This window comes from Eleginops maclovinus, chromosome 6 (assembly GCF_036324505.1).
Source record: "Eleginops maclovinus isolate JMC-PN-2008 ecotype Puerto Natales chromosome 6, JC_Emac_rtc_rv5, whole genome shotgun sequence".
Classification (NCBI taxonomy): Eukaryota; Metazoa; Chordata; class Actinopteri; order Perciformes; family Eleginopidae; genus Eleginops; species Eleginops maclovinus.
Window position 1 is genome coordinate 24,191,207 of NC_086354.1, and position 27,263 is coordinate 24,218,469.

A 27,263-nucleotide genomic window follows, 5' to 3' on the forward strand; every position below is an offset into this window, starting at 1 on the left:
CTGTGTTTGACAAATCCGCTGAGTTAGCGTCACTGTGAGTTTCTGAGTCATCCTCATTTTCTCCAGAGTTTATCAGCCCTTGTCTCAAGTTTCAGCTACAGTTGGCACAACATTTCTCTCAAAAGCATACTGAGAGTGTTTGAGACTGTATTTGTACTGCAAAATGAAACACAAATGCAGAAACTATATATAGCCTCAGATTGAGTCTTAATTTTTGCTGATTATCTTCTGGCATTTTCCCGATTTCTTTACTCCTCAACTACTGGACTTTCTCCTCCTCTTCCTCATCTACATTTCCTCCATTCTCCTTGCATTACACCCTAACCCAAAATTTTTTTTAAGTCTTTTGATCTGAAAGAAAAAGGCCTTCTCTCAGCTCTCAAACTCCAATTCCCATGATGCATCAGTCTCTCTTTGAGCTCTCTACCCTTCTCTTGAGTTGTTGGCCTTATTTCACCCAGAAAGTGTGTGCCTTCCCTCACTTGGAGTTCAGGTTAAACTCCGTCATGACGAGTCGGTCTGCCCTCAGCTGACTCTCATCTACTCTAGCTGAGTTTCCGACACATTCCAAACTCTCTCTTTCATTTAAAACCTATTTTTCTAAACGTGACAAACTCCTCCCGCCTGGCATTCTCCCGGAGATGAAACGCCAGGATTCATTTCTGAGAGAGTGATTGGATTCAGATGTGTGAATCTGCTGATGGCTCCTTCAGGTCGATTTGATTTATCGCTTCATTTTCGGAGATCAGTCAGCAGGTTTTGAGCGGGTTATAAACTCTGTGAAAGGTGAACTGTGAGTGCATCTGCAGCGCTCTGACGTCCACACACACACACACACACACACACACACACACACACACACACACACACACACACACACACACACACACACACACACACACACACACACACACACACACACAAACATGAGCACAAACTGCACCATCTGGTCCTGGTTGAGTGGAAAGAGTGACTCAGCATAATGGGATCAGTTATGATGTCTTAGGTTGCAGCTTTTTGTGGAATATAAACATCTGAGTGCAGCCTCATTGTTTCTCTGTCGTCCGTCTCCATTGATTCATGCCTACGTCGTCTTTTGTACACTTTATAGTTTGCTTTTTGGCTTTAATATCTTAGATTTGCTTTGCAACTTTGCAGAAAAAGGACGAGGATGTCTTTGCATGAATCAATACTGCTTTGATATTACAGAATGTGAAAAGTAAAGGTCTCTCTCTCCCTCTGGTTCCTCTCACAGGTGATATCACACAGAAGGGCTATGAGAAGAAGCGTTCCAAGCTGATTGGAGCTTTCTTCCCACAATCTCCAGGTAAAATGTGACTTTCCTTCCCCTTGATATCCACTCATTGTGTCGAGAAGGAATTGCTATAAAACCATCACAAGCATTGCACCACGCACCAGTCAGAGTTGAGTCGTCCTCACGTGGAAGGTTAAACACATTAAACTCTAAAAAACAACTTTCTGGAATTTTTTTCTAATTGTGGACTTTTAAAAATATCCCATATCTTATTCCAAATGATCACTTTTTTAAAAAAGTCAGAAACGTAAAAAAATATTCCAAGTTTTTTTTTAAATTTCTGACTTTTTTTACAAATATACAAATTATTTTTCAGGATGATCACTTTTTAAAATGCTTTATCAAAGGCCAGACTTTAACTTGCTAAGATTACACGGCTTCCCTTCTAGATCATAACGACAGATCCTATGTTTGTCTGCGCTCCTCTGAAGTGTCGTGTAATAGAACAGTGAGTTTGAGAGTGAACATATCACAGTCCTGTAGAGAACTGATCTGGGATCGTTGTGTTTATTATTCTTTGCCATATTTTTCCAAAACTTTATCTTACATTTTACTATTTGAATCGTCATGCTCAAAATGACTTGCATGTGGAGTTTGGAAAACATGCAAGCTCTGTTTATGTTAGTCTATCCCCACAGGACTATTCCAAACTCATGTGTACTGCGTTATTTCAAAGTATCTGATGCATTTCGGTGGGAAAGGTTTTTGTACTTGCTGGAAACTGGGCATCTTGTGGATTTATTCACCCAGGACTCAGTGAAATGCTCCATTTATTTGACCAATACAAAGACCACTTTGCATCTACAGGATCTATTAGTTTTATACAGAGAGTTATTACTTTAGTGCGCACTGGAGCACCACTTTATTTATATTTTGTTCTGGTCCAATATACTTCCAATAAGCGTGGGTTTTCCTTCTTGAAACAGACTAAACACTTAGATATTCCTCCCTTTAGTTTATGTGTTGATTCAGATTTCAGCACACCACAGATGGATGTTATCGAGTCCGACCACCAATGATCCTAAAGTCCATTTCAGTCAGACGGCTCATCAGACTGAGGATGGGACTGCAGCGTCACTGAGACCAGCAGACACACTGGCACTGCTGGAGCTATTACTGGAATATACTGTGTGTGTGTGTGTGTGTGTGTGTGTGTGTGTGTGTGTGTGTGTGTGTGTGTGTGTGTGTGTGTGTGTGTGTGTGTGTGTGTGTGTGTGTGTGTGTGTGTGTGTGTGTGTGTGTGTGTGTGTGTGTGTGTGTGTGTGTGTGTGTGTGTGTGTGTGTGTGTGTGTGTGTGTGTGTGTGTGTGTGTGTGTGTGTGTGTGTGTGTGTGTGTGTGTGTGTGTGTGTGTGTGTGTGTGTCAGGAAGTGCATTATGGGAAGGAATGAAGGGTGTGGGATGGAGAAAATGTGTGGTATTCACATCCAGGCCCAGTGGGGGGGTCGTCCCCAGTTCACTATGGGGGGGACCAGATGACACACACACACACACACACACACACACACACACACACACACACACACAGTCATGTTCCAGCTCTAACGCCTGTTAATCCGGCTGCTTGGTGCACCGCCGGGCTGATGCAGTTTGATTAAAGCATTTACTGTGTTCAAAGTAATGGATTTCCCGTGTTACCCAGATCTACACGCTCTCACATTATAGATTAGGTTTCCTCTCAGGGGCCGTCATGAGATCCAGCACACAGTCCTTTTAAAAAGCAGCCAAGAAAAGAGAGAAGAAAGGCCTTATAGTTGGTGTTGATTCAAACACTAGCTTATACAACGGGGTTAGACTAGAAGAACACGCATGTAGTGACGACAAGGTCAGCTGTAGGTGGTTTAACGTTCTGACTTTTTACAAATTTCGATCTTTTTTTTCTAAATGTCGACTTTTAAAAATGTTGATTGAGCAATGCATGCTTATTTGGTCCAGCAAACAATCGTTGCTAGCCAGTTAGCTTCATAACCGCAGCTGTCATCGCTTCTGGTGACGGCTCAGTAGCTTTCTGATTCGAGACAACACCACACGGTCGTAACTCACTCACTGCACAAGTGTTGACAGTGTACGACGTGTATTACCATCGTGCCCCAATTACTTAAATGCCTCTTCGTCTAAAATAGATGTGGCCTGAGGCAAAATGACTCGGTAAACATTCAGAGAACTTTTGTAGGAAATAAAACAAATGTTGCACCAACGCAAACATAGCTGGTGGTAGTGGGTTACGTTGAAGCTGAAGTTTGAAAGGAGAGTCCGAGGGTACATATCCCTTTCTTTATGCACTCTTTTAAAAGTCAGACCAAATCCAGAGCCTTAAGCATTCCAGGGAGAGTACGATCAACCCCTGGCTTGGTTTTTCTGACTACCTCCATGACCCAAACCTGGGGGATCTCCCCTTGAGTTCTCTGCTGTGACTCAGCACTTCCCCAAATTATCACACCATTGAAAAACATCCCCCAGGCATTCCCAGCCTCTGCTGCACGGACTGGTTTGTTTGCTTCTGATTTGCACAGTACTTTCCCTGGGTCTATTGTTGGCAGAAAGTTGGATGGCTGTTGAGCATTGTTTGAATACCATTGTCATTCTTATTAGGGCCTTGTTCTGTTTCAACCCAAACCATCCCGTTCTATCTAACATACACACCTTTCTTTGCAACCATTCCAAGAACCTGAATAAAAAAACTTTACGAGAACGGAGAACTAGCTTCCTGTTCGAAGCCACTCCTCTTCCAGGAATGACGCAAAGCCCTCCCTCCCTCCCTCCCTCGTGAAACTGGTTAAGTTGTCTCCTAACCATTCAGTCATCACATACCTGCTCTTATCAGAGAGCAACATGGCACAGGGGATCCATCTCGATCGGACTAATTTCTGCTGCTCTATCTGCCTGGATTTGATGAAGGAGCCGGTGACGTTTTCCTGTGGACACAACTACTGCATGGTCTGCATCACGGACCACTTGGATTCTCAGGATGACAAGGTGATCTACTCCTGCCCTCAGTGCCGGGAGAAATTCAGGCAAAGGCCTGCCGTGGTCAAAAACAACATGCTAGCGTTTGTGGTGGGGGAGCTGAGGAAGAGTGAAACCCAAGCACCTGCTCCTCCTCTTCCTCCTCTTCCTCCTGCTCCTTCTCTTTTTGATAACGACCATAGCTTTGATCAAACCGAACATGTGGCCTGTGATTTCTGCAAACAGGAAGCTATCAAGTCCTGTCTGCAATGCATGGTTTCTTATTGCGAGGAACACCTCCAGCCTCACTTTGAAGTTGCGCCCTTACAGAAACACAAGCTGGTGGACGCGAGTGCCCAGCTCCAGGAGAACATCTGCCCTCGTCATCTAGAAGTGATGAAGCTGTTCTGCCGCACGGATCAGCAGTGCATCTGCTACCTCTGTTCGAAGGACACTCACAAAGGCCACGACAAAGTCTCGACCGAGGCAGAGAGGATGGAGAGGCAGAGAGAGCTTAAGGTGACTCGGCAAAAGCTCCGTCAGAGGATCCAGGAGAAAAGCAAAGATGCGAAGTTATTTCACCAGGAGGAAGTAACCATTAATCGGTACGCCGAAACCGCTCTGAGAAACAACGAGAGCACCTGCAACGAACTGATGCACATCATTGAAAAAAGAGTCTCCGAGGTGAAGGAGAAAGTTACATCTCGACAGGAAACCGAAGTCAGCTGGTACAAGAAGGTTCGGGAGAAGCTGGAGCAGGAGGTCGCCGAGCTGAGGAGGATGGACGAAGAGCTGCAGAAGCTCTCGCGCTCCGAGGATCACACTCATTTTCTGATAAAGTATCCAACGTTGGCGGCACTCAGCGAATCCAACGACCCACCCACGTCAAAGCCCGTCGACTGGGTTACTTTGAGAAGGTTTCCAAGGCTCTGTCCGAGGCCTAAGGTGAATCTACGGGCGGCTCTGGGTGAAGAATACGCAAAGGTCTCCATGACAGTGACTGGGGCTATAACGCCAACCACTAAAGAAGAGCCCGTCACCAGAGCCGACTTCCTTCATTATGCCTGCCAAGTTACTCTGGATCCAAACACGGCAAACTCACATCTGAAAATATTCGGGAAAAACAAAAGGGTAACATTCACAGAGAGGAACAGGAGTACCCTCTTCACCCGGACAGGTTTGTCTACTGCTGGCAGCTCCTGAGTAAAGACAGTCTGGACGGCCGCTGTTACTGGGAGGTGGAGTTGACTGGGACAGGAGCTTTCGTGGCCGTCGCGTACAAGGACATCAATAGAGTAGGGCGCTTCACTGAAGGCATGTTCGGGTACAATGACAAGTCGTGGGCGTTGGATTGTTACAAAAACGCCTGCACGTTCAGGCATGACAACGTACGAACTCGCATCCCGGGCTTGTGGTCGTCCAGAGTGGGAGTGTACCTGGATCCTCACGCAGGAGTCCTGTCCTTCTACAGCGTCTCTGAGACCAGGACCCTGCTTCACAGAGTCCAGACTCAATTCACTCAGCCGCTCTACGCCGGACTCTGGCTCTCAGACGGAGCGTCTGCCGAGGTGTGTCGGATCAGGTAGACGGGAGTTATTGCCGCTAATCAAACAGGGATTTGTGACAGCTGTACGGTGATGGAGAACTGAAGAAGTGTATGTGTTTAAATACAAAAGTGTAAGTGAAAGTGCCAAACATGTAACTGTTGATTGAATAAGTCATGTAAAAAAATGTATTTGGGATGGAATGAAGTTAACGTGCACAGTCTTGCAAATAGACCTCTTGTTATTGTTGTTTCCCTCCAGAGATACCACATAGTGTGTTGTTTTAATGGGTCCTTCATTTGTGAATCATTTTCTAATCATTTCTAAAAAGCTATCTTTGGGAAAGCAATGAAATGTTCTATTAAAGGGGTTTTCTTCAAATTAAAAGCTACATTTAAAACTAGGTAAATATGATTTAATATGTAGTCAAAGAAATCAGTGCTTGACTGTAGATCATTTGTTTTATTTTTCACACGTTCACCTGACCTGCTTTGCACTGAGTAAAGGACTGGGTTACAGTAGCAGCTATAGAGATGACATTTTTGGCGTTGTTCCAATTGGAATCTATCTTCCCTGCGACTAAGAGACTTAAATCCAGGCTTTGAATGGACCCTCAACTTAAAGCATGGCCATGTTGTTGTATTAAACTTTATACACTGGCTAAATCCCCGTCTTTAAAGTCTATTTTTGCAAATAATGATGGCTCTAAATCTGGAACACCTTTCATTTTAAGGCCACCCCTCGTGTCAGGCTGTGCTTGATTTTTATTGGCAGTGTGTGTTTTTAGAATCAGTGACCCTTCTGCATAGCTGGCACTAAATCTGTCGTGTATGATTCTTAGCTGTCAGAAAGAAACACACCGCAGCTGGCTTCTGTGTGACATGTTCTGCGTGCCTTCTCAGAAATGTTGCTGCGGCTTGCATCAGATCCTGCCAGTGATAACAAGCAATTTGTCCGACTCGAAGCACCTCAGCAGAGAGGCTGCGAACGATGCACTTCTGTCAAACTTAAAACAACACAGGGTTAAACTCATCCCATTATTATTACTATTAAGTCATTTGGAAAATATATCTGGACCGTCTCTCATTACGTAGATCTCATTCCTGCTTATTCTGCACTTTTGTTTTGCCTGAAAATTCATTATATTGTTTCTTTTTTGGAAATGTTTAAGTTGTATAATTGAATATTATTGGCTGTCTGTATATATTTTATTTTATATTGACATTATGTTTTCCTGTCATTTTCTTTTCTCCTTTTAATACATATTATTTTTTAGCATTTTGTTATTTTAAATATTGTTTTCCTTTTGCTTTTGTTTGTGTAACATCAGCCTAAAGTACACATGTTTCAGTGCGCTGAATCATCTGGGCGTTGTGTGTTCCCTTTTAAGGTTGTTAAGATGCTATTGGTTTTAGTGTGTTTCCTAGGCTTTTATTGGATTTAGTTTGTGTCTACCTGCAGGGCCTGACAGAATAAATGGGAGTGCTGCATTGATTTCCTTTTAAGGTTTCAGTGTGTGTGCGACTGGTTTAGATTTAAAGTGTTTGTTGTAAGGAGTGTCGGACGGATGGAGAACAACTGGAAAATGAACATGTCGTCAGGTGGATGTTTGTGTGGTAAAAACCTCCACTATGGGACAAAGAATAACAAAGAGTGTGTCTGTAGGAAGGGTTTATCACAATCAGAATCCAACAACAAAACAAATATGGATAAGTTATCTCACGGGGAAATTGGACTTTGTGAAAATGCTCAGTTTTTACAGCAAAATAAAACGGTGGTCCTGCCTGATGCCCACCTTACTACTTCTTTGATGGAGGCCATAGGATTGCTAACATCCACTTGGACCCACCGTCTTCTTAGTTAGACACATTCATTCTCCAGCATTTTGGACTACCTATGTTGCAAATGTACTATCTCTTTAATTTAACATCTATTGCACGTCTGTCCGTCCTGGGAGAGGGATCCCTCCTCCGTTGCTCTCCCAGAGGTTTCTGCCATTTCCCCCCCGTAACGCTGGGGTTTTATAGGAAGTTTTTCCTTGTACGATGTGAGGGTCCGAGGACAGAGGGGGTCGTATTCATACTCTGTAAAGTCCACTGAGACCAATGTAAAATGTGTGATATTAGGCTGTATAAATACACTTTGATTGATTGATATAAAATTGACGAGTTAAGTTTAAAAAATGGGAAAACCTAAAATAAAGATTAACAGAAAGTCAACATGTGAAATAAAGACAAACTAAATATAGTTAAATATTTAAATTCACACAAGAAGTTAGAACATTTTTACAAATTAAATAAAATAATAAGGATGTTATATAAACAATATGTGAAAAGTGGTAAAAATAAGTAAAATTCTGCACATTATTCAATATCAAATGAGAGTTATGAAATGTAAAAACTATGCCCTGCTTCATTTGTGTAAATAAAGTTGGTGGTGCTGAATTAAAGAGGGTCCAGTGCCTGTGGTTAACATGCAGGTATATGTCATTACACTAAGTAGAAGATGTTACTCCAACAGGTGAACATTTCCTAATTAGCAATGATAAAACATTTAAAACTGTTGATGCTGCCTCGTAAAAAAATGTATTCTGATTCATCTTCTTAGAAACTTGAATCCATGTACCAGATTACGTGCCGATCCAATCGATGCAGAGAAGTTTCACAGGAAAATGAACAACTTTGAGCTCTTGATGAAACTGCAGAAGAACTCAGAGGAACTTGGAAATCAGTCAGATTTGTCCTCTTGGTACTATAGATATCTGCACCAAGTTTCACACCCATCCACCCAATAATTGTGGAGATAATGAAGTGGTAGTCCGACAAATGAACATGTAGAAGTTGAACATACTCTGATGGGTGAATACTGTCGGTACAAGATGAACCGTCTGACGGCAAGACAAGAGTCAGAATAAAGGATTGAGACACAGTCGTTTCTAAAGAGGAAGTAGAGTGGTTCTGGTGTTGGGGAATCCATCCCTCCCTCCCTCCCTCCCTCCAGACTCCCCGGAGGAAACATCGGAGCGAGGAATTTCCCAGACCTGCCGTTAACTCCCGCTCTTTGTATGGTCGACTAATCAACTTCCAGCTTCTCTGGGAGCAGCAGCGATGCTGTGAGAGCCCTAATGAAGCAGACGGGGGTGGGGGGCAGATGGAGGCTCGTAGATCAGCCGCTGCGTAGCTGTCAGCAACAGGGAGGTTATCATCATCAGACGTATCGACCGCCGTGTAGAGAGGCTGCTGGGTGTGTGTGTGTGTGTGTGTGTGTGTGTGTGTGTGTGTGTGTGTGTGTGTGGGGTTCTGTCAGTGTGCTGTATTGTATTACACATGGCAGGTTTAAGTCATGATTATCTGCATTTTTAAAGACGTTTGTAATTATTTATGGGTTTATTTACTATCAATTTCACACGTATGTTTTAGTTTATATCATTTAATTTGTGGGACTAAAATTATTTAGCTTTTTTTGATTATTGATTGCCTTTATCTGAAGATGTTTAGTGCTTTAGTTTATTGAATAGGTTTTATTTAAACATATAAAGGTACACATTATATTGAAGCTGATTTATATTTGTCTTAAGTTCCAAGCGTGTGCTAAAGTAAATCCAATTGCTTTCAATATAAAATGTAAATATGTGTGTATGCATATTTCTGTGTGAGTTCTGCTGAGTCGTGCTTTTTTTCATTTTAAGATCAAGGGCTTTTAAACTGCTTCCAACTTCCTCCAACGTCGCCCCATATTTTATATGATTTGGGCAAATTGGCACCATTCAACGCATGCTGAATTAGCAATTAGCAGTCCCTGTGTGCAGTGCACCCATATAGGTTCAAACTACTATAACTGCATTACTTTAATACTGAAGAAAGCTTAAACACGTGATGTTTCTGCAGATTTGAGTCATCTTCTGCAATAATGGCGTTCATGTGCATCACTGCTGTGTGTTCAGAACAGTAAGGACTTTCATTTTGTAGGGAATGGCTTCAATCAGGCCTGAAAGGTTTTGAAAGCTCCTTAATAATGTCCCTGAGCTCTGAGTCACAGCCTCGGATGATGCAGTGGTGGTAAAACGTCCAAATCAGACGCCAAACTGCGATAATAACCTCCTGTTGATTGTAGAACACCTGCTGGTTTATCCTCCAAATGCAGCTTCCTTACTGTTAAATGCATTCAAAAAACGCATCCGTATAAAAACAACCAAGATACACAAGAAATATACAAGATAGTGTCGTATAGAAAAGAGACGCATATCGAGACTTTATTTTAATCTGACCCTCTTGTGCTCAGGAATGGATCCGCCAATGGGCCAGGAGAGGAGAGCTCCGGTCACCCCGTCCTCGTCCTCCCGGTACCACCGCCGGCGGTCCTCTGGATCCAGAGATGAACGATACCGATCAGGTGAGAGCAACAGGGATTCACCTTGACCGTCCATTTCTGGGACGATTTGTCTCTTTACTATGCCGTCTGTAGGCCCTCTCTATTTATACAGCAATCAGTTCATCCATTTGGATGTTTTTCCTGCATCTCTTTGCATATCAACAAGGAAACCCGATTTTCTTAAACGTATTTCTTTCTAATGGTCGATTCCAATGGTTCCGAAAAAATACATACAGTAGTTTGTATAGAAGTCTAAGAGAAAATGACCCTCCTTCTGCTTCCACAGCCTTTCTACAACTGGTGTTAAAGTCCTCTGGGATGTTGAGGCCAGTACTATCTCGGATATCCTGACGTTATCAGACAAAGATATCAATAACAAATGTAATTTATCTGAGCTCACATGTTGGGAGCTTCCAAAGTAACATCCAGCTATAGTCCGATCGTTCATTGGTTCAGAGAGGTTTTCCTCAGGTTTGTTTGGAAACTTTCGGCCCTGGAAACATATCCAGACTTAACCTCGATCCTCTCCATCATCCTGATCACAGCAGGTCTGACATTATCTGCAACAGATCCGGTGTTCGGCGGAGATCTGTGCAGAAAGCTTTTTGATAAATCCCGGCTCCTGCAACATGCAATGTTTGCTTTTGTTCCATCTGGTGTCCAGTAAAGATTAATATAGGATTAACTGAGGATTTAAACTTCTACTCAGTGGCATCTCATGCATTATTCATCTGTAGGAATTTGCTGTGGTGGCGTTCAGGGGATTAGAAACAAAGATAGGCAGTTCTGTAACAGAACATAGACATGTTGAGTTCCTGGATCAGCGGGGAAAACCTGATTTGACCTGAGAGGAAATAAATAAATCCACCAAAAAAAGCTTTTAACCCATTAAACTGAAACTGAAAAGCTGTGTGAGCACCTTTTTAAACACCACACACACACACTTACTTTTACACTCTCGGTCAACCGCGAGACAATAAACGTGCACTCGCGATTTAAATCACCTCCGTTCCCCGCTCACAAGTTAAACAAACGTACGTGTGAGAGCCCCGTTCAGCCGACACATGTCTTACTGGTGTCTTGTCGGCTCGTGTGTGTGTGTGTGTGTGTGTGTGTGTGTGTGTGTGTGTGTGTGTGTGTGTGTGTGTGTGTGTGTGTGTGTGTGTGTGTGTGTGTGTGTGTGTGTGTGTGTGTGTGTGTGTGTGTGTGTGTGTGTGTGTGTGTGTGTGTGTGTGTGTGTGTGCGATGGACACCAGCTGTGGCTACATGGCAGGCGTTTTATCTTGCTCTTAGAAACACTCATTTACAAAAACGTCGTCCCCCGCCTAAACTCGATCCATTCTGAAAACCACAAGGCCTCATGGGAGCCGCTGTCTCAGACTCTGGGCTGAGTGTGGATGAAGGGGAACACGGTGCTCATTGTGCAGCACAAACACAGCTGATGGTCCGGCTGCTGGTTCCCTCCTTCGGAGCTTCAACTCTCTCTGGTTTCTCTGGTATTCAACGCTCTCTCTCTGTGTCTCTGTCTCCTGAAACTAATCACCTCATTCCCTGAGTCATCGCTTGTCACGTTCATGGTCAGACGGTTTCCTCGAGTAAAAGTAGCTTCTCCTTGTTTACTGGACTACAACATTCACACAGTACATCTTACATATTTAATGTAATATTCCATTCATTGCACTCTTATAATATCCTGCTTTATGTTGTATTATAGTCAACTGTATGTTTACACACTGCCTGGCCAAAAAAAGGTCACACTCTGATATCCGTTGGACCGCCTTCAGCTTTGATCACGGCACGCATTCGTGAGACGGGAGATTGGGACCACTGCGCAAAGTCTTCTCCAGCACATCCCAAAGATTCTCAATCGGGTTCAGGTCTGGACTCTGTGGGGGCCAATCCGTGTGTGAGACTGATGCTCCCTGAACCACTCTTTCACAATCTGAGCCCGATGGATCCTGGCATTGTCCTCTTGGAACATGCCCGCTCCATCAGGGGAGAAGAAATCCATGGATGGAATAACCTGGTCCTTCAGTATATTCAGGGAGTCAGCTGACCTCATTCTTTGGGTTGCTGAACCTAGACCAGACCAACTGCAGCAACCCCAGATCACAGCCCTGCCCCCCTCACAGGCTGGAGACCTTGTTTTTGGTCGGGCAGTGTATATTATCTTATTCCGGTTTATTCTATTCCTATTTTTAGGAGTTTATATTTTTGAATTGTTTATTTCTAATTTTGTGCAAAGCCTTGTTTTGTTTTCAGGCCGCTGCAACACATTTCTTTCCCCCAGTTTGGGATTAATGAAGTACCTCTATCTTATTTTATCTTAATTTCAAGCTAAATTCCTGCAAATTCTTCAATTCTGATAAGGTTTTATTGGTTAAATCAACTGAAGTAATGATGAGTGAGAGGTATTTTCTCTAATCCAGGCCTTGAAACCATCTAAGAAGTGTAAAGGGTAAGGATTTAAGGACGTCAAAGGCAGTTTTAATCTGCAATGATGTCTTCTAAAGCTGTCATTTAGACCTAAAAGTATTCCCCTGTTTATGTATAAAGTAGGATAATATGAAGAAGGTACCATAGAGTTGTTATTGACTGCAGTACTTGTGCCTCCAGATGTTCACACAGAGGCGGTGCAGGCGGCCCTCGCCAAACACAAAGAGAGGAAGATGGCGGTGCCGATGCCCTCGAAGAGACGGTCGCTGGTGGTCCAGACCTCGATGGACGCCTACACACCACCAGGTACGGAAACAAACACACCTGTTCTGTGAGGCTGTCCACGGTCAGAGAGACTTCATAGACTGACACTCAAATGGGGCTCAGGAGGTAGAGTGGTCTTTACCCAATTTGAAGGTTGGCGGTTGTTGTTCTTCGGCAAGATGCTGCACCCAAATTTGCCGGGCGTGATGACTGGAAAAGAACTTCATAATCATTTTCCATTGAGTCCGTTTACCATAAGCCTTTGTCGAATAATTGATGAGTTGATTTGATGTGCATTCATGCAAAAAGCATCCCTTTAATTCCTCAATTTACCAGAGATGAGGGCACGAAACCAGCGGGACTTCTGTGTTAACCTGTCTGCAATAAATTGCGTTTTATTTTTTGTCGTGCAACAATGATGTATTGCTAGTGGATGATCGCTCACCCTCTCTCATCACAAGATCCCATATTTGTAGTTGGAGGGGTTGGCAGGACAGCATTTCTGCACAGAGGGAGGAATAATCAATCAAATATGGATGAGTTTTGACCACTTTTTCATAGCTTTGGCCCCTTTAATGCTCTTTTGTGTTTCTTTCCTCCTGACCTAGCAGCATACACAAGTGGAAACAACCCTAAAAGTCCCCCTTATTTCCACATCTTCCTCCTTAGTGTTGTGTTGAGGGAGTAAATGAAACTGCAGGACTCACAGATTGAATCCCTGCTGCTGCTGGAGCCTAAAGTTTCCATGCATCACTCCTCTGGAAACGTGCAGCGGACACATCTCACGGTGGATTTGATGTCCTTCCTGTAGCGTGCGGAGCAGGATCTGTGATCTCTGATCCGGCTTTATGGAGCTGGTGTGGTTTAATGAGCGTGTTAAGGAGGCAGTTATTCCTCCGGCTGCAGGACCGGGCTTTACTGAGTGTCACTGAACTAATCACGATGTAGACTAATGACTCAAAGAGGAATCGTGCTGCAGCTTAATATTAAATACGAGGGCAGGTTATTGGATCAATGTGTGCAACTAATGCTCCTCTCTAATGTTTAACCAATGGTTTTGTTGTCTCATGAACACCAGGGTGGTTTACATGTCCAGGCTCTGTTATAGCGCACTCTTATCCTTATTTGCCCTTCTTCAGTCTCAATTGAATCCCTGTTTCTGTACTTCCATTCTACTTGTTTACTATCCAGTAGTGTAACACTCAAAGAATTCACTCAAAAATACAGTTTTGATCACAACATTTAAGAGCACACACTCAAAACATGACTTCAAAAGAGGATAAAAGGAAAAGTTCTAACAGATTTGTTAATAAAACATGACAGTGAGGTCAAATATGTTATGGCTAAAAACAAATGGCTCTGGTTTCTTTATCTTAGCCGTTAAATCCCCCAAAATACCAAAACAAACTTTGTGGTTTTGGTATTTTCTCTGCACTCCAAACCCAGTTGTACGGTGGTTGAGGGGTGCAGCAGCGTTCTAACAGCCTCTTCACTTCAGAAACGATGCAGATATAAAAACAAGTCCCTGAACGTCACCCAGCTGTGTGCGTCTCTCTTTAGTGTCCCCTGGTCTCCAGCTGTGTGCGTCTCTCTTTAGTGTCCCCTGGTCTCCAGCTGTGTGCGTCTCTCTTTAGTGTCCCCTGGTCTCCAGCTGTGTGCGTCACACTTTACTGTCCCCTGGTCTTCAGCTGTGTCCGTCTCTCTTTAGTGTCCCCTGGTCTCCAGCTGTGTGTGTCTCTCTTTAGTGTCCCCTGGTCTCCAGCTGTGTGTGTCTCTCTTTAGTGTCCCCTGGCCTCCAGCTGTGTGCGTCTCTCTTTAGTGTCCCCTGGCCTCCGGCTGTGTGCGTCTCTTTAGTGTCCCCTGGTCTCCGACTGTGTGCGTCTCTCTTTAGTGTCCCCTGGTCTCCGGCTGTGTGCGTCTCTCTTTAGTGTCCCCTGGTCTTCAGCTGTGTCCGTCTCTCTTTAGTGTCCCCTGGTCTCCAGCTGTGTGCGTCTCTCTATAGTGTCCCCTGGTCTCCAGCTGTGTGCGTCTCTCTTTAGTGTCCACTGGTCTCCAGCTGTGTGCGTCTCTCTTTAGTGTCCCCTGGTCTCCAGCTGTGTGCGTCTCTCTTTAGTGTCCCCTGGTCTCCGGCTGTGTGCATCTCTCTTTAGTGTCCCCTGGTCTCCGGCTGTGTGCGTCTCTCTTAAGTGTCCCCTGGTCTCCAGCTGTGTGCATCTCTCTTTAGTGTCCCCTGGTCTCCAGCTGTGTGCGTCTCTCTTTAGTGTCCCCTGGTCTCCAGCTGTGTGCGTCTCTCTTTAGTGTCCCCTGGTCTCCAGCTGTGTGCGTCTCTCTTTAGTGTCCCCTGGTCTCCAGCTGTGTGCGTCTCTCTTTAGTGTCCCCTGGTCTCCGTTGTGTTTGGAGCTTCTTGCAGCGTTTGGTTTCTGCAGCTGTGAAGATGTTTCCCCTTTGAACCGTTGTAGCGTGTTAGCACCTGCTGGCCTCCGTACACTAGCACCTACTGGAGCGGTAAGTGTACAGAAACACACATTTATCGTTTCATTTGAAAGGTTTAGTCATTTCTAAAAATATATGTTGGGTGTAGTTTTGAATCCACTATAGGAACTTTTATTTGGGACTATTTTTAGCGGCGGATGAAACCAAATTTGAATGTTTGTTGCAGCACGACGTCAAAATCAACAACAGGGTGTGTGTTCATGATGAAGGACCGAGTCTTCATCATGGCTCACTGATGTGTTTTCATTTGTTTTCATACAACAGTAGAGCTCTACGGCTCAGAGGAGTAAAGAGCAGATCACACAGTCTGAGGGTTTGTTGGAGAATCTGGTGCTTCTGTTATTTTGACCACCTTGTGCACTGAGGATATGGCTCATAAATATAACACACAAACACATTTACAGACAGGTGTGTACACAATGTTCAACCACCACTGACATAAATCCTTCATAAATGTACAAACACATTCTCTACTCACACATGGACATCATGACTTGCTTTCTGAGTGTTTTGTTTTTCTACAGATTCACACACTCACACATGACATCTTACAGATTTAAAAAGAGCTCTCGTCCTCAGGGAGCAGTTAAAGCAGTCACACGCACACACACACACACACACACACAAGTCTGCCTGTCTGCCAGTGGGGTTCACTCGAGGACAGCTTGTTGCTGAGCAGCAGGTCGTATCGTGCAGAGATGACGAGCAGGGGAGGCTTTTTATTGGCTGACGGCTGCTGCATTTTCTCAATTTCTCAATAAATATGTTTTAGCTTCATGAAAACCTGCTGCTGTGTGTCAGAAACTCCCCCTCTTCTCTTTGTGTTTGTGTGTACTTCATGGCAACCCCCGGGTAGCCTGGCAGCATCTTATTTTTGTCAACATGTTTGTGTGTTGTCACTCTGCAGGGCAGCTCCAAACAAGGCTCTGGATGTTCCACTATGGGTAGTTTTCAGTCCCATGGCATTTTAATTAAAACCATAGCGTCTCTACTTTAAAGAGTCCTCTCCTGCTGATGTTCAGGTGTATATCAGTATGTAGCGTCTCTACTTTAAAGAGTCCTCTCCTGCTGATGTTCAGGTGTATATCAGTATGTAGAGTCTCTACTTTAAAGAGTCCTCTCCTGCTGATGTTCAGGTGTATATCAGTATGTAGTGTCTCTACTTTAAAGAGTCCTCCATTAGTTGTATTTCATTGTAATGAGTTGTTTCTGTAAACCTAATGAACGTGCGTCTGATAATCCCTCTGCATTTTATAATCTCTCTGGTCTTCTGAGTAAAAGGTCTGTATTTATCTTGTTTGTCTGCTACTGGGCTGTGGGAAAAATGCACCTGTGTGTGTGTGTGTGTGTGTGTGTGTGTGTGAGAACTGGGTCAGCTTCTGTTGTTATTCATATAACCACTATTAGTCGCACAATGCTGCAGGCATTATGGAAATCACGTGCAAAACATGTGCACACACACGCATACACACACACTTTGTAAAACTAACTTTACTCCCCCCCCCACGGCCACTCTAAACAGATGGGAGCTGGAACATTTTCAGGCTAGGGACAAAAGAACCACAACATATACGGAGACTATTTCTCTCTCTGTCTCTGAATACAGGAAATGTATATTCCACCATCCAATTTTTTCCTTGGTTTGTTTTGGGGATTCTTTGTATTATTGTTTTGATTAATAAAATATTTGTATCGTCTTAAAAATGGCAGAAAATGTAAAAAATGTCAAACAGTGTTTTCCAAAAGCCCAACATGATGTCCTCAGATCAAATAAATTCAGTGTTCTGTCATAAAGAAGTAGAATATACCTGAAAATGTTTAAAGCGAGAGGAATTCTCTCAGGCTCTACCTGGAAAAGTCTTCTATGTGTTTAAAATCAATAAATCAATAATTATAAAAATACTTACATCTAAAGGACATGTTTGTTTTATGTTTTCGACGTAACTTTTTAACTTAATAAATGCTACATCTTCATAAATATCCAATGTTCTATTTATCTACATTTGTCATTGTGGTGCTTTGTTTCATTCCTCTCTTCCTCCCCCCTCAGACACCTCCTCAGGCTCGGAGGGCGAGGGTCAGGGCGACGGCGATGGAGAGGAAGGAGGCGACGGTGAAGAAGAGGACGGAGGAGGAGGAGGAGGAGGAGGAGGAGGAGGAGGAGGCGGCGGAGGAACCCAATCCAGCCGGGAGGGGAGCATCAGCATGGAGCGCTGGATCAACCGGGCCATCCACGGCACCTCCTCCACCACCACCACCTCCTCCACGGCCTCCTCCTCCTCTTCCTCCACCCGCAGCGGGGGGAGCGGGGCGGCCGGAGGGAGGCTGGCCGACGTCCTCGCCCAACACGTCCACATCTCCGCCCACCAGCATCACCTCCGACACCACCACCATCACCATCACCACCACCACAAGACAGGTAGGAGGACAGGACTGAGTTCTCTAACTGTTATCCAACATCTCATCTTTAGCAAAGAGAGAGGACCCTTAGAAAACAATCCAACCATAATGGAGATGCGTAGTCCAGGCAAACCTCACTAAACAGAAGCATCTTTAGCAAAATACTCTTGGCAAAATCCTAGTCACACGCCTAGTCTACGACAGGCATCTTTGGACAAGAGTAAAGACCCGTAACAAACCTAAAGCTATCCAATCAAAATCAACATGCAAAGTGTAGGCATTCTTAGACCAGAAGGAACGTCTTTAAAAAATACTATTGACAAAATACAGACTCATCTAGCAAGCCCAAAGACAATCGTGGCAAACTTCGAATGAATAAAAGGGCAACACCTTAAGTAAAATGCAAAGTAGCGAGGATCATAAAACCATAAGCAAACAAGACACCCTTAATGTACTTAAAGCAAGCTCAGGAAAATTAAGACACCCTACAGATTAGTTTTAGCCAAATGCAGTTTGTTAGCAAAGTCCAGAACATCTTTAGCAAAACAATGCGATCTTAGTCTAATACCAGAGAACAGAGACAGCCTTAATCTACTTAACACCACTAGCAAACAATCGATTTAGCCACATACATCCTAACGTTTGTGAGCCAGAGTCCACACCCTCATAGGAAATTCCAGAAACAACGAGTCCTAACTTCAGAGTAAGGACTTCCCTAATCCTGAAACTGATAGCCAAATAATGACACAATGATTCAAGCAATTAGTCATCTTGAGCATAGAGAGAGAACCCTTAACAATCCAATCATAATCGAGATGCAAACAGGAGCATTTTCTGCAAAATCCAGACAGTCTCAAGAAACCCTGAAACTTCACAATAATGGCTTCCCTAATCCTGACCCCTTTAGCCATATCATGACACTCCAATTCAAGTACAGACATCTTTGAACAATTCATCTATAATCCAGATACCTTCGGCACAGTCCAGAGACATCTGTAGCAAATTGTCTCGGCCAATTCCAAACTCATTAAGCAAAGCCCAGAGACATTCCTGGCAAACTTTGAATAATTAAAGACTCGATACCTTTTCGTGAAATGCAAACTCCTTTAGCAAAGACCAGACACACCGAGAGCAAACAAGACACCCTCAATCCACTTAAAGCACCCTCAGCAAGCTACAGATAACGCTTAACCAAATGCAGCCACATCCGGACCTCTATAGCAAAGTCAAGACACCTTCAGAGCCAACTAATAAACCCTTTAGCAAAAGAGAGAGAGGTATTGACCCCAATCAAACATCTTCACAACGTCAAGACACCTTTACTTCTTGAGCTTTTGTTTTACCCTTCCTTAAAGTTATCACATGAGTTATCATATGAAGCCATTGGTTCAGATCGATGGCTTCATATGTCTAATGTGCGTGTTGTTAGAAGGTTCTTTCTGAAGTGTTTAGGGTTACTGTGGTGTAGAGTAAAAACAACCTGAGGTATTCAGTATTTATAGAAATGCCTTCCTTCAATGCTAATTTCTTCCTCTCCCAAAAGACACACCGCAGTTTATTTTGTAGCACAATTAAAACCCTCCTTAAAATGATTGCATGTGCATAAAGTATACTATTCTCTATTATGTTATATACTAAAAATAGTAATAGTAACATGCTGACTTTTAGTTGCCCTAAACTGAACACAATATCTCAAAGGTTTCTCTGTCAGGGAATATCATCCAAAAGGTTTGCTGAGTTGTGAGTGAAAGCCTCCCACTAATGCAGCGCTTCATATTCATTTGTGTATTTCCCTTACTTATATCCTTTTAAGCACAGAAAACAATCTTAAACTCTTGCACATTTTGTCAAAGAATCCCCGTAAGACCCTGAAAAAAGTCCCTGAATCCCAGTTTAGGCTGAAAAACTGCGGAGCGGAACTTCAAAGCATCGTAGTTCATCTTTAACTAAAGAAATCTCTCCTTCAGTTTGTTGACTGAGGAGGAAAAGTTAGCCGGCTGTTGAGAAGTGTATCATAAAAGTGTGTGTGTGTGTGTGTGTGTATGTGTGTGTGTGTGCGTGTGCGTGTGCGTGTTCAGTCACAGAGTGGGTGGGCTTGCTGTTTGATGTGTAGATGTGTGATCCGGGGTGTTTGGTGGTTGATTTGAGGGTCGTATCTGTTTGTGTACGGTCTGTAAATTAAAGTTTTACAGCTTTTTCTACTTCCTGTTTTAACGTCGGTCTGTCTTTGCTTCGTGTTGCATCTCTAAAAAGATCACAGACACTCTTTGCTGCTCTTAATTCTGTTGTTAAATACATTCATGGAAGCTACATTTTCTCATGAGGTCCAATTATCTGGAGCAATTGAGTCCTGCTTTTGGAATAGGTTGGAAAAAGGAATCCTGTCTTCTTTCATCTTTTGGCTTTCTCTGCCAGACCGACATGAGAAACTGTAGCTTGGATTATTGTTTCTTGAGTAAAAACTCCATTAAAATACAACATTTACTGTTTAAAATAGTTCATTTAGTCTTCTCAACTTTTCTGAATGAATAAAATACGAAGATGTTCAGGACCTTTTTTTATCCATACGTCTTCTACTGTATATCACGTATCATTTGGTCGGTCCATGTCCTCTCCGGTGCATTGTGGGTCTTGGCTGCAACTCATGATATGCTCGGTTGTCTCACAAACACACACACACACACACACACACACACACACGGGAAGTTTTTTCTTGCAACGTCCTTCGCTGACGCGCAGGCGGGTTATTGTTTTCCAGAGAGCCCAAGGTTGGTCGTAGCCAGTAGCGAGACATTGGTCTGGGTTCTTGCCCTCCATCCAATACCTGAATATCCATATTGGACAAAACTGGTATTTAAAGGAGGCCCTGTTCTGCTTTATAGGGTGTTGGTTCAGGGTTCTCTGGTGTCAAAGGTTATGGTTTGGTTTATGGATCTTTCATAGCTTCGGTTTTCCCAACATCACTTAATTGTTGTACCTTTTTTAATTGATGTGAAGTCTTTCCTTCATTAGATTGGAAATCCTCTTCAATGTGAACAGGTGTGAGTCACAGCTCTGCAAGACGTTATTATTTTATAAAATACTCATTTGTTTGTACTCATTGATGGACAGTTGGTGACCATGCAGCTTCCCTTCACACCCAAAGTGCACAGTGTGTCTTCAGCGCATGTTCAAGCCTCCAGTCCATGTGAAAAGCCTGTCCTTGTGCAGTCTCAGGATCCTGCTGGTTGCTCCTCCCGCTGTGTCCTGAGGTAACATCGTGACTAAACGCTGAACAGTTTCCATGCTGGCTTCGTTGGTGTCCAGCTCTGCAGATGATTCATGCACAGACCCAGGGAGAGCCCCCCCCCCCTGCCAGGACTCAGGCCTGCACCGCTCAGATGTGACGGCAGAGTTTCTGCTGGATCATTCCCTGTGTCACCGCTGCCTCAAAGTAGCAAAGTCAGAGAGACGTGTGAGGGACCCTCTGCAGGACGTCTGTGGAAACGTTAGTTTTGGTGAATTTCTGGAGTTACTGCATCAGCTGGAGGCTCTAAATCTCTATTTCACCATAGAGCTCTGCAATTATGACACATTTTTGTAGACTAACCTCAATGAGAGCATCGCGATTAGTCCCCCCCGATAATAAGTGCATGAGATTTGGAAAGTTAGGGTTATTTAACATATTCTCTACTGGTGTTTTTATTGTGCTTTGTCACACTGTTTCTGTTAAAGAGGCCCTCACCTGCTGTACTGTGTGTAGGTCTTAGTGCATGTAAAGGCTCCATTGTTTACTGCCGGAACATAGTGACATCACTATGTAACAGTCGCGTTTCTATTGACTAGTGCTCCAAACATTGTACGTGATAGCAGAAGGGGCGGATACTGATATACACCTGAACATCAGCAGGAGAGGACTCATTAAAGTAGAGACACTACATACTGATATACACCTGAACATCAGCAGGAGAGGACTCTTTAAAGTAGAGACTCTACATACTGATATACACCTGAACATCAGCAGGAGAGGACTCTTTAAAGTAGAGACGCTACATACTGATATACACCTGAACATCAGCAGGAGAGGACTCTTTAAAGTAGAGACTCTACATACTGATATACACCTGAACATCAGCAGGGAGGACTCTTTAAAGTAGAGACACTACATACTGATATACACCTGAACATCAGCAGGAGAGGACTCTTTAAAGTAGAGACACTACATACTGATATACACCTGAACATCTGCAGGAGAGGACTCTTTAAAGTAGAGACTCTACATACTGATATACACCTGAACATCAGCAGGAGAGGACTCTTTAAAGTAGAGACTCTACATACTGATATACAGATGAACATGTCCTCTTTGACTTGTTCATCCTCAGTAAAGTGTAAAAACGTTTGATCTGTTACAGGTTAGAGTTTAGTTCAAAAGGCTTCGGTTATTTTTCTCTGTGTCACATAGATGTTTTGTTCTAATTGGTTGAAAGTATTTTCTTCATGTTTATCTCAGAGGAAATTCTCAGCGTTGTTTAACGGTGTGAGTTACAGCTCTGTTTCTCATTTCCTTTTTCAAGGCCAAAGCAGCAGGTCTCCAGTGTGTGTGTGTGTGTGTGTGTGTGTGTGTGTGTGTGTGTGTGTGTGTGTGTGTGGGTGTGTGTGTGTGTGTGTGTGTGTGTGTGTGTGTGTGTGTGTGTGTGTGTGTGTGTGTGTGTGTGTGTGTGTGTGTGTGTGTGTGTGTGTGTGTGTGTGTGTGTGTGTGTATGTGTGTGTGTGTTAATACTTGAGGGAGATTGTTTTCCATGCAGCCTCTCTTTATCCCGCTCTTATCAGAACAGCTTGCTGCTCCAGCAGATAACGTCCGCCTCCTCCTCTACAATCTGCCGTCCCCTCGCTCTCTCTCTCTGAGGACGCTCTGGAGGTTTTGGTCGACGTTTGGCTGCGTTCAGGTTCAATAGGACCTGCTGTGTTTGTGTCGCCGGGTGACTCTTTTGTTTCAGATAAAATCACTAAGTGCGTGTCTGTGCTGCTGCTGCTGCTGCTGCTGTGTAATTATTGGAAACCTTTGGAGACATTTGAGCTCCTTTTAAAGTAGAAATACTTTTAAATCTCCAGTGCCTGTGAGCATTCAAATAAACCAAACTCTCAGCGTCTTTTTTTTTAGATAGCAAATACAAATTCTACATTATGCACCTTATTATATAATTTTTTAATTTCCAAATCAGAATTAGAAATCCATAGTTTGTCCCAGAACAGGATCATTTAAGGTAAGCACAAGTTATAGGAAGCAGTAAGGAAGCAGCCAGGTGCAACGCCAATAAATAAAGTGTATGTTGCACATATGGCAGAGTCAGCTCAGAAGGCTTAGCTTCAAAGTGTTATTCAATTCAAATGTCAGATTATAGACACATTTATACACATATAACAGCAGCAGCAGCACAACACCGTATATTAGACAAACATTTATTGTACACACATTAATATCTAATCAAGTAAAGAACCTGAAAGAGTATTTCATCTTCACAGTAAAACTTTAGCTTCGTCTTTGCTTCCTTCTTTTTAGTAATGTAATTATATAAAAGTCCCATCACATTTATTTGAAAGTCATCTAGACTTCGCAAAGAAACTTATGGCATAATTTAGTTTTTTCATGAAACTTCTTTCCGTCTTTCGGTGTTTCCTGAACTAACTAAGGTTTGTTGTCAACAGCTGACGGTAAATCGACCGGACTTTTTTCTGTGGATTGATTTGACTGCATATAGTCCCTTGATCCTCACTAGCGAAAAGTCTGTTCTCCTAAGCAACAGTCTGTTCTTCTTAGCAATAATCTGTTCTCCTCAGCAACAGTCTGTTCTCCTTAGCAACAGTCTGTTCTCCTAGCAACAGTCTGTTCTCCTTAGCAACAGTCTGTTCTCTCAGCAACAGTCTGTTCTCCTTAGCAACAGTCTGTTCTCCTCAGGCAACAGTCAGTTCTCCTTAGCAACAGTCTGTTCTCCTCAGCAACAGTCTGTTGTCCTTAGCAACAGTCTGTTCTCCTTAGCAACAGTCTCTTCTCCTCAGCAACAGTCTGTTCTCCTCAGCAACAGTCTGTTCTCATAGCAACAGTCTGTTCTCCTCAGCAACAGTCTGTTCTCCTAGCAACAGTCTGTTCTCCTAGCAACAGTCTGTTCTCCTCAGCAACAGTCTGTTATTGAAAAATGATCAACCTCTGAGATGTCCAAATTGACCAATCAGAATGGAGTATTCAACTAAGCCGTGTATTTGTGAGGAGACATTTTACATTTAGTTGAATTACAGTATAACATTGAGCTGTTTACTTTAGTAATATGTTATCCCCAGGATATAAATCACTGTGTTTAGAGCAAAAACTCCTGCGCGGTAAAGTTAGTGCACTCGATGTAATGCATCTTTTCAAGACCCCCCCCCCCCCTTCCCTCTTTGTTCCTCACATGCAGGCCTGTTAGCCCACCTCTCCTTGAGGAAGAGGAGGAGGAGGAGGGTAGAGAATGGAAATGGTAAGTTGAATTGTAGCATGGCTGTCAGAAAGAAGCCGTTCCCCTTCCATCCCTCTCGTAGGGATGTGACTTTTCTCCAAAATCTCCTCCGTCATATGCTTGCTTTTGGAGCCCCCTCATTGGTTGTTTCCTGCAGATAAATATGTGCTTAGCCACGTTGTCTAATCGCAGGAGAAAGCATATCAATGCTAACCTCACTTGGAATAGCATTGGGCGTTGTTGCAGATGCATGCAAGTGTTATCTTTATGTGGATTAAAACAACAGAAATCCACTGGTGTTCACAGCTGTGAGGGTGAACTGTTGATGGGGAGAATCAACAATGCTTTTAAATCACAGCTTGTATGAATGACTCTTCTCTCTCTTTCTTTTCAAGGTTGCTCTGTGTGCTGTTGTTTATTGATTTGGGTAATTATGCAGCATGTTTTTCTGTTGTTTGCTCAGCCAGAGGCAATCTGCTTTCAGAACAGCTTTTACATCTGAGTCAGGAAGCAGATGGTGGAGGAATGAAGGCCTGAGTCCTCTCTTTAGTTTGTGTTTTAATGCAGTATTCTTAAAATCTGCCACCTGGAATCACAAGATAAACATGTATCTATCTACCTGGGGAAATGTGCAAATGAAAGGCACATACTTACATTTTAGGTTATTACATTTTGTATGTTAGAGTTTGCTGCTGGTGTGGAAGAGCTGCATCATGATCCCAAAGGGCGAGGAGAGCTTGCAAAAGTTAACAACTTTACGTCTGTTTCCATTTTAGTATATTAAAAGCTTATGAAAAAGTATTTAGAAGTAGAAAAGGGCGTATTAGCTCTTACTTAAATAACTAGGGGCGTGTAGAAGGTTTAGCACTTCTGGAAATACATGGTCTGTGGTCAACACAAGCTGAAGAGATTTTAATGGTTTGTTCTACCACATGAAATACGTCAGTAACTACCCCGCTGGTGAGTGTAAAAACAGCGGTTACTAACAAGTGTCTAAATGAGACGACTAAGCGCCATCACGCCTAACATTAAACACCTTTAGCTTAGCGGTGGTGACGTGAAGTCATGTGACCGTGCTGTAGTTCCTTTATAGCCCAACATTAGCCTCCTTTAGCTTAGCGGTGGTGACGTGAAGTCATGTGACCGTGCTGTAGTTCCTTTATAGCCCAACATTAGCCTCCTTTAGCTTAGCGGTGGTGACGTGAAGTCATGTGACCGTGCTGTAGTTCCTTTATAGCCCAACATTAGCCTCCTTTAGCTTAGCGGTGGTGACGTGAAGTCATGTGGCCGTGCTGTAGTTCCTTTATAGCCCAACATTAGCCGCCTTTAGCTTAGCGGTGGTGACGTGAAGTCATGTGGCCGTGCTGTCGTTCCTTTATATCCCAACATTAACCTCCTTTAGCTTAGCGGTGGAGAGGTGAAGTCATGTGACCGTGCTGTAGTTCCTTTATAGCCCAACATTAGCTTTTACTTGTGCTGATTGCATTTTCCTTTAGGCTTTTTGTCGACTGAGTCCTTGCAATGCTAACTCTGCTTCTTCCCTACAACTCTCAATACAAAGCAATCCCCACCGTGGCGAATATTGAGCTTACAGATAAAGACATGGCTAAATGCTGAGACCTTTTAATCAGACATTCATCACTGTCAGACCCTGCGTCCATTACCTCCGTTCTGGAAGCGTTCCCACGTTAAATGTAATCAAGGCCCCAGTGTGGATTGCAGTGCAGCTTAGCCTGCTGTCGGACCGAGCTGTATATCCTTCAGGGGATTACTCTGACTCTCTGAGGAGCGAGCGGCTTCCTGGATGCTATATATCAGGTGTGTCAGGCGGGAAGGAAGTTTCACTGCAGGGTCATCAGGAACAAGATGCAGAATTGATCAAGGATGTATTCTAATATGAGCTGTCTTGACTTGCTGTAGTTTAATAAATGATGGCTTATTTCTCTTTGGAAGTTTTGGTTAAAGTCAGATTTTAAGACAAGGTTTTTGTCTGACCACAAACTAAATTGTTTGATGATGGAAGTCGCTAATAAGGGATCATTGTCGTCCCTGTTTTCTCTTCTCTGCGGAGAGTTGTGGGTATAATTTGAGCATTAGAGGTTGGCGGTAGTTCAAGAGATCACTACCAATGATTTACTTGATTTGCTGATTGCTATTCTGGCTCCAAAATGGAACAACAAGCTCCCCATTGATATCCGGATTGCAGATAGTCTACATTTTCCTTTGCAGACTGAAAACCCACCTGCACCTTGGCCAAAAAAAGTAAGGCATTTAGGTAATTTGATAATAACGCACCAGCACTTACAACAGTAAATGTATTTTAAGCTAATTAACCTGCAGGTTTCTTGCAGAGTTTAATGTAAAAAGGTAATGTAATGATTGAAGTAGATCGAGTAAAACGAGTCAGCTTTCTCTCTTCTCATCTCTTTACCTTCCTGGAAAAAGTGAGGGCAGGTAAAGACACATTTATACTGCCATCAGGAGTTTATTTCAGGTGATAGAAGCATTTCAACATTTCAGACAGAGGGTCTGTTGTTTGAATACTTTATTGACGCTGTTCATTGACTATTTCCAACATAAAACAGTTTAAAGGAAACAAACTGACCTCTACCTCCAGACAGGTAAAGCAATAATGTCCTGCCACAGTATCTCTAACCATCAACCACTTTAAACCCTCCTTGACCCGTGCAGCGGGAGGGGAGATAAAAGCGTCCCGTCCCTGAATTGGCTCCATCATTGCCTCCTGATTGGTATTCCAGCAGCGAAGGAGGCATTCATCTTCCTCCACCTCCTCCTCCCTGTCACACATCATCATAAACACACTCTGATGAGGTCATTGGATACTCGTGCATGCACACACGCTTTCCCAAAAAGATGTCAACTTCCTGTCTGCTTCGGTGTAGCTCAAACCGACAGGCCAGATGTTGCAGAGACAGGACGTTCAGCTAGCTTCGGTAATTAGCATGCCTGCACCGTGTGCTGCAGTATTGATATTCACTCAGTGTCTGGATGAGGGATTCTGT

General features: G+C 43.4%; 1 protein-coding gene and 1 pseudogene across 1 annotated transcript in view; both read left to right on the forward strand.

Moving 5' to 3' along the window:
- LOC134865888 (disco-interacting protein 2 homolog C-like) overlaps positions 1 to 27,263 on the forward strand; it is a 155,027-nt gene that overhangs the window by 87,447 nt on the left and 40,317 nt on the right. The window contains 4 exon segments of the mRNA XM_063885695.1: positions 1,256 to 1,327; positions 10,085 to 10,195; positions 12,791 to 12,916; positions 17,418 to 17,786. Coding sequence (XP_063741765.1) covers positions 1,256 to 1,327; positions 10,085 to 10,195; positions 12,791 to 12,916; positions 17,418 to 17,786 — 678 coding nt within the window.
- LOC134866584 (tripartite motif-containing protein 16-like) lies at positions 4,106 to 8,249 on the forward strand (annotated as a pseudogene).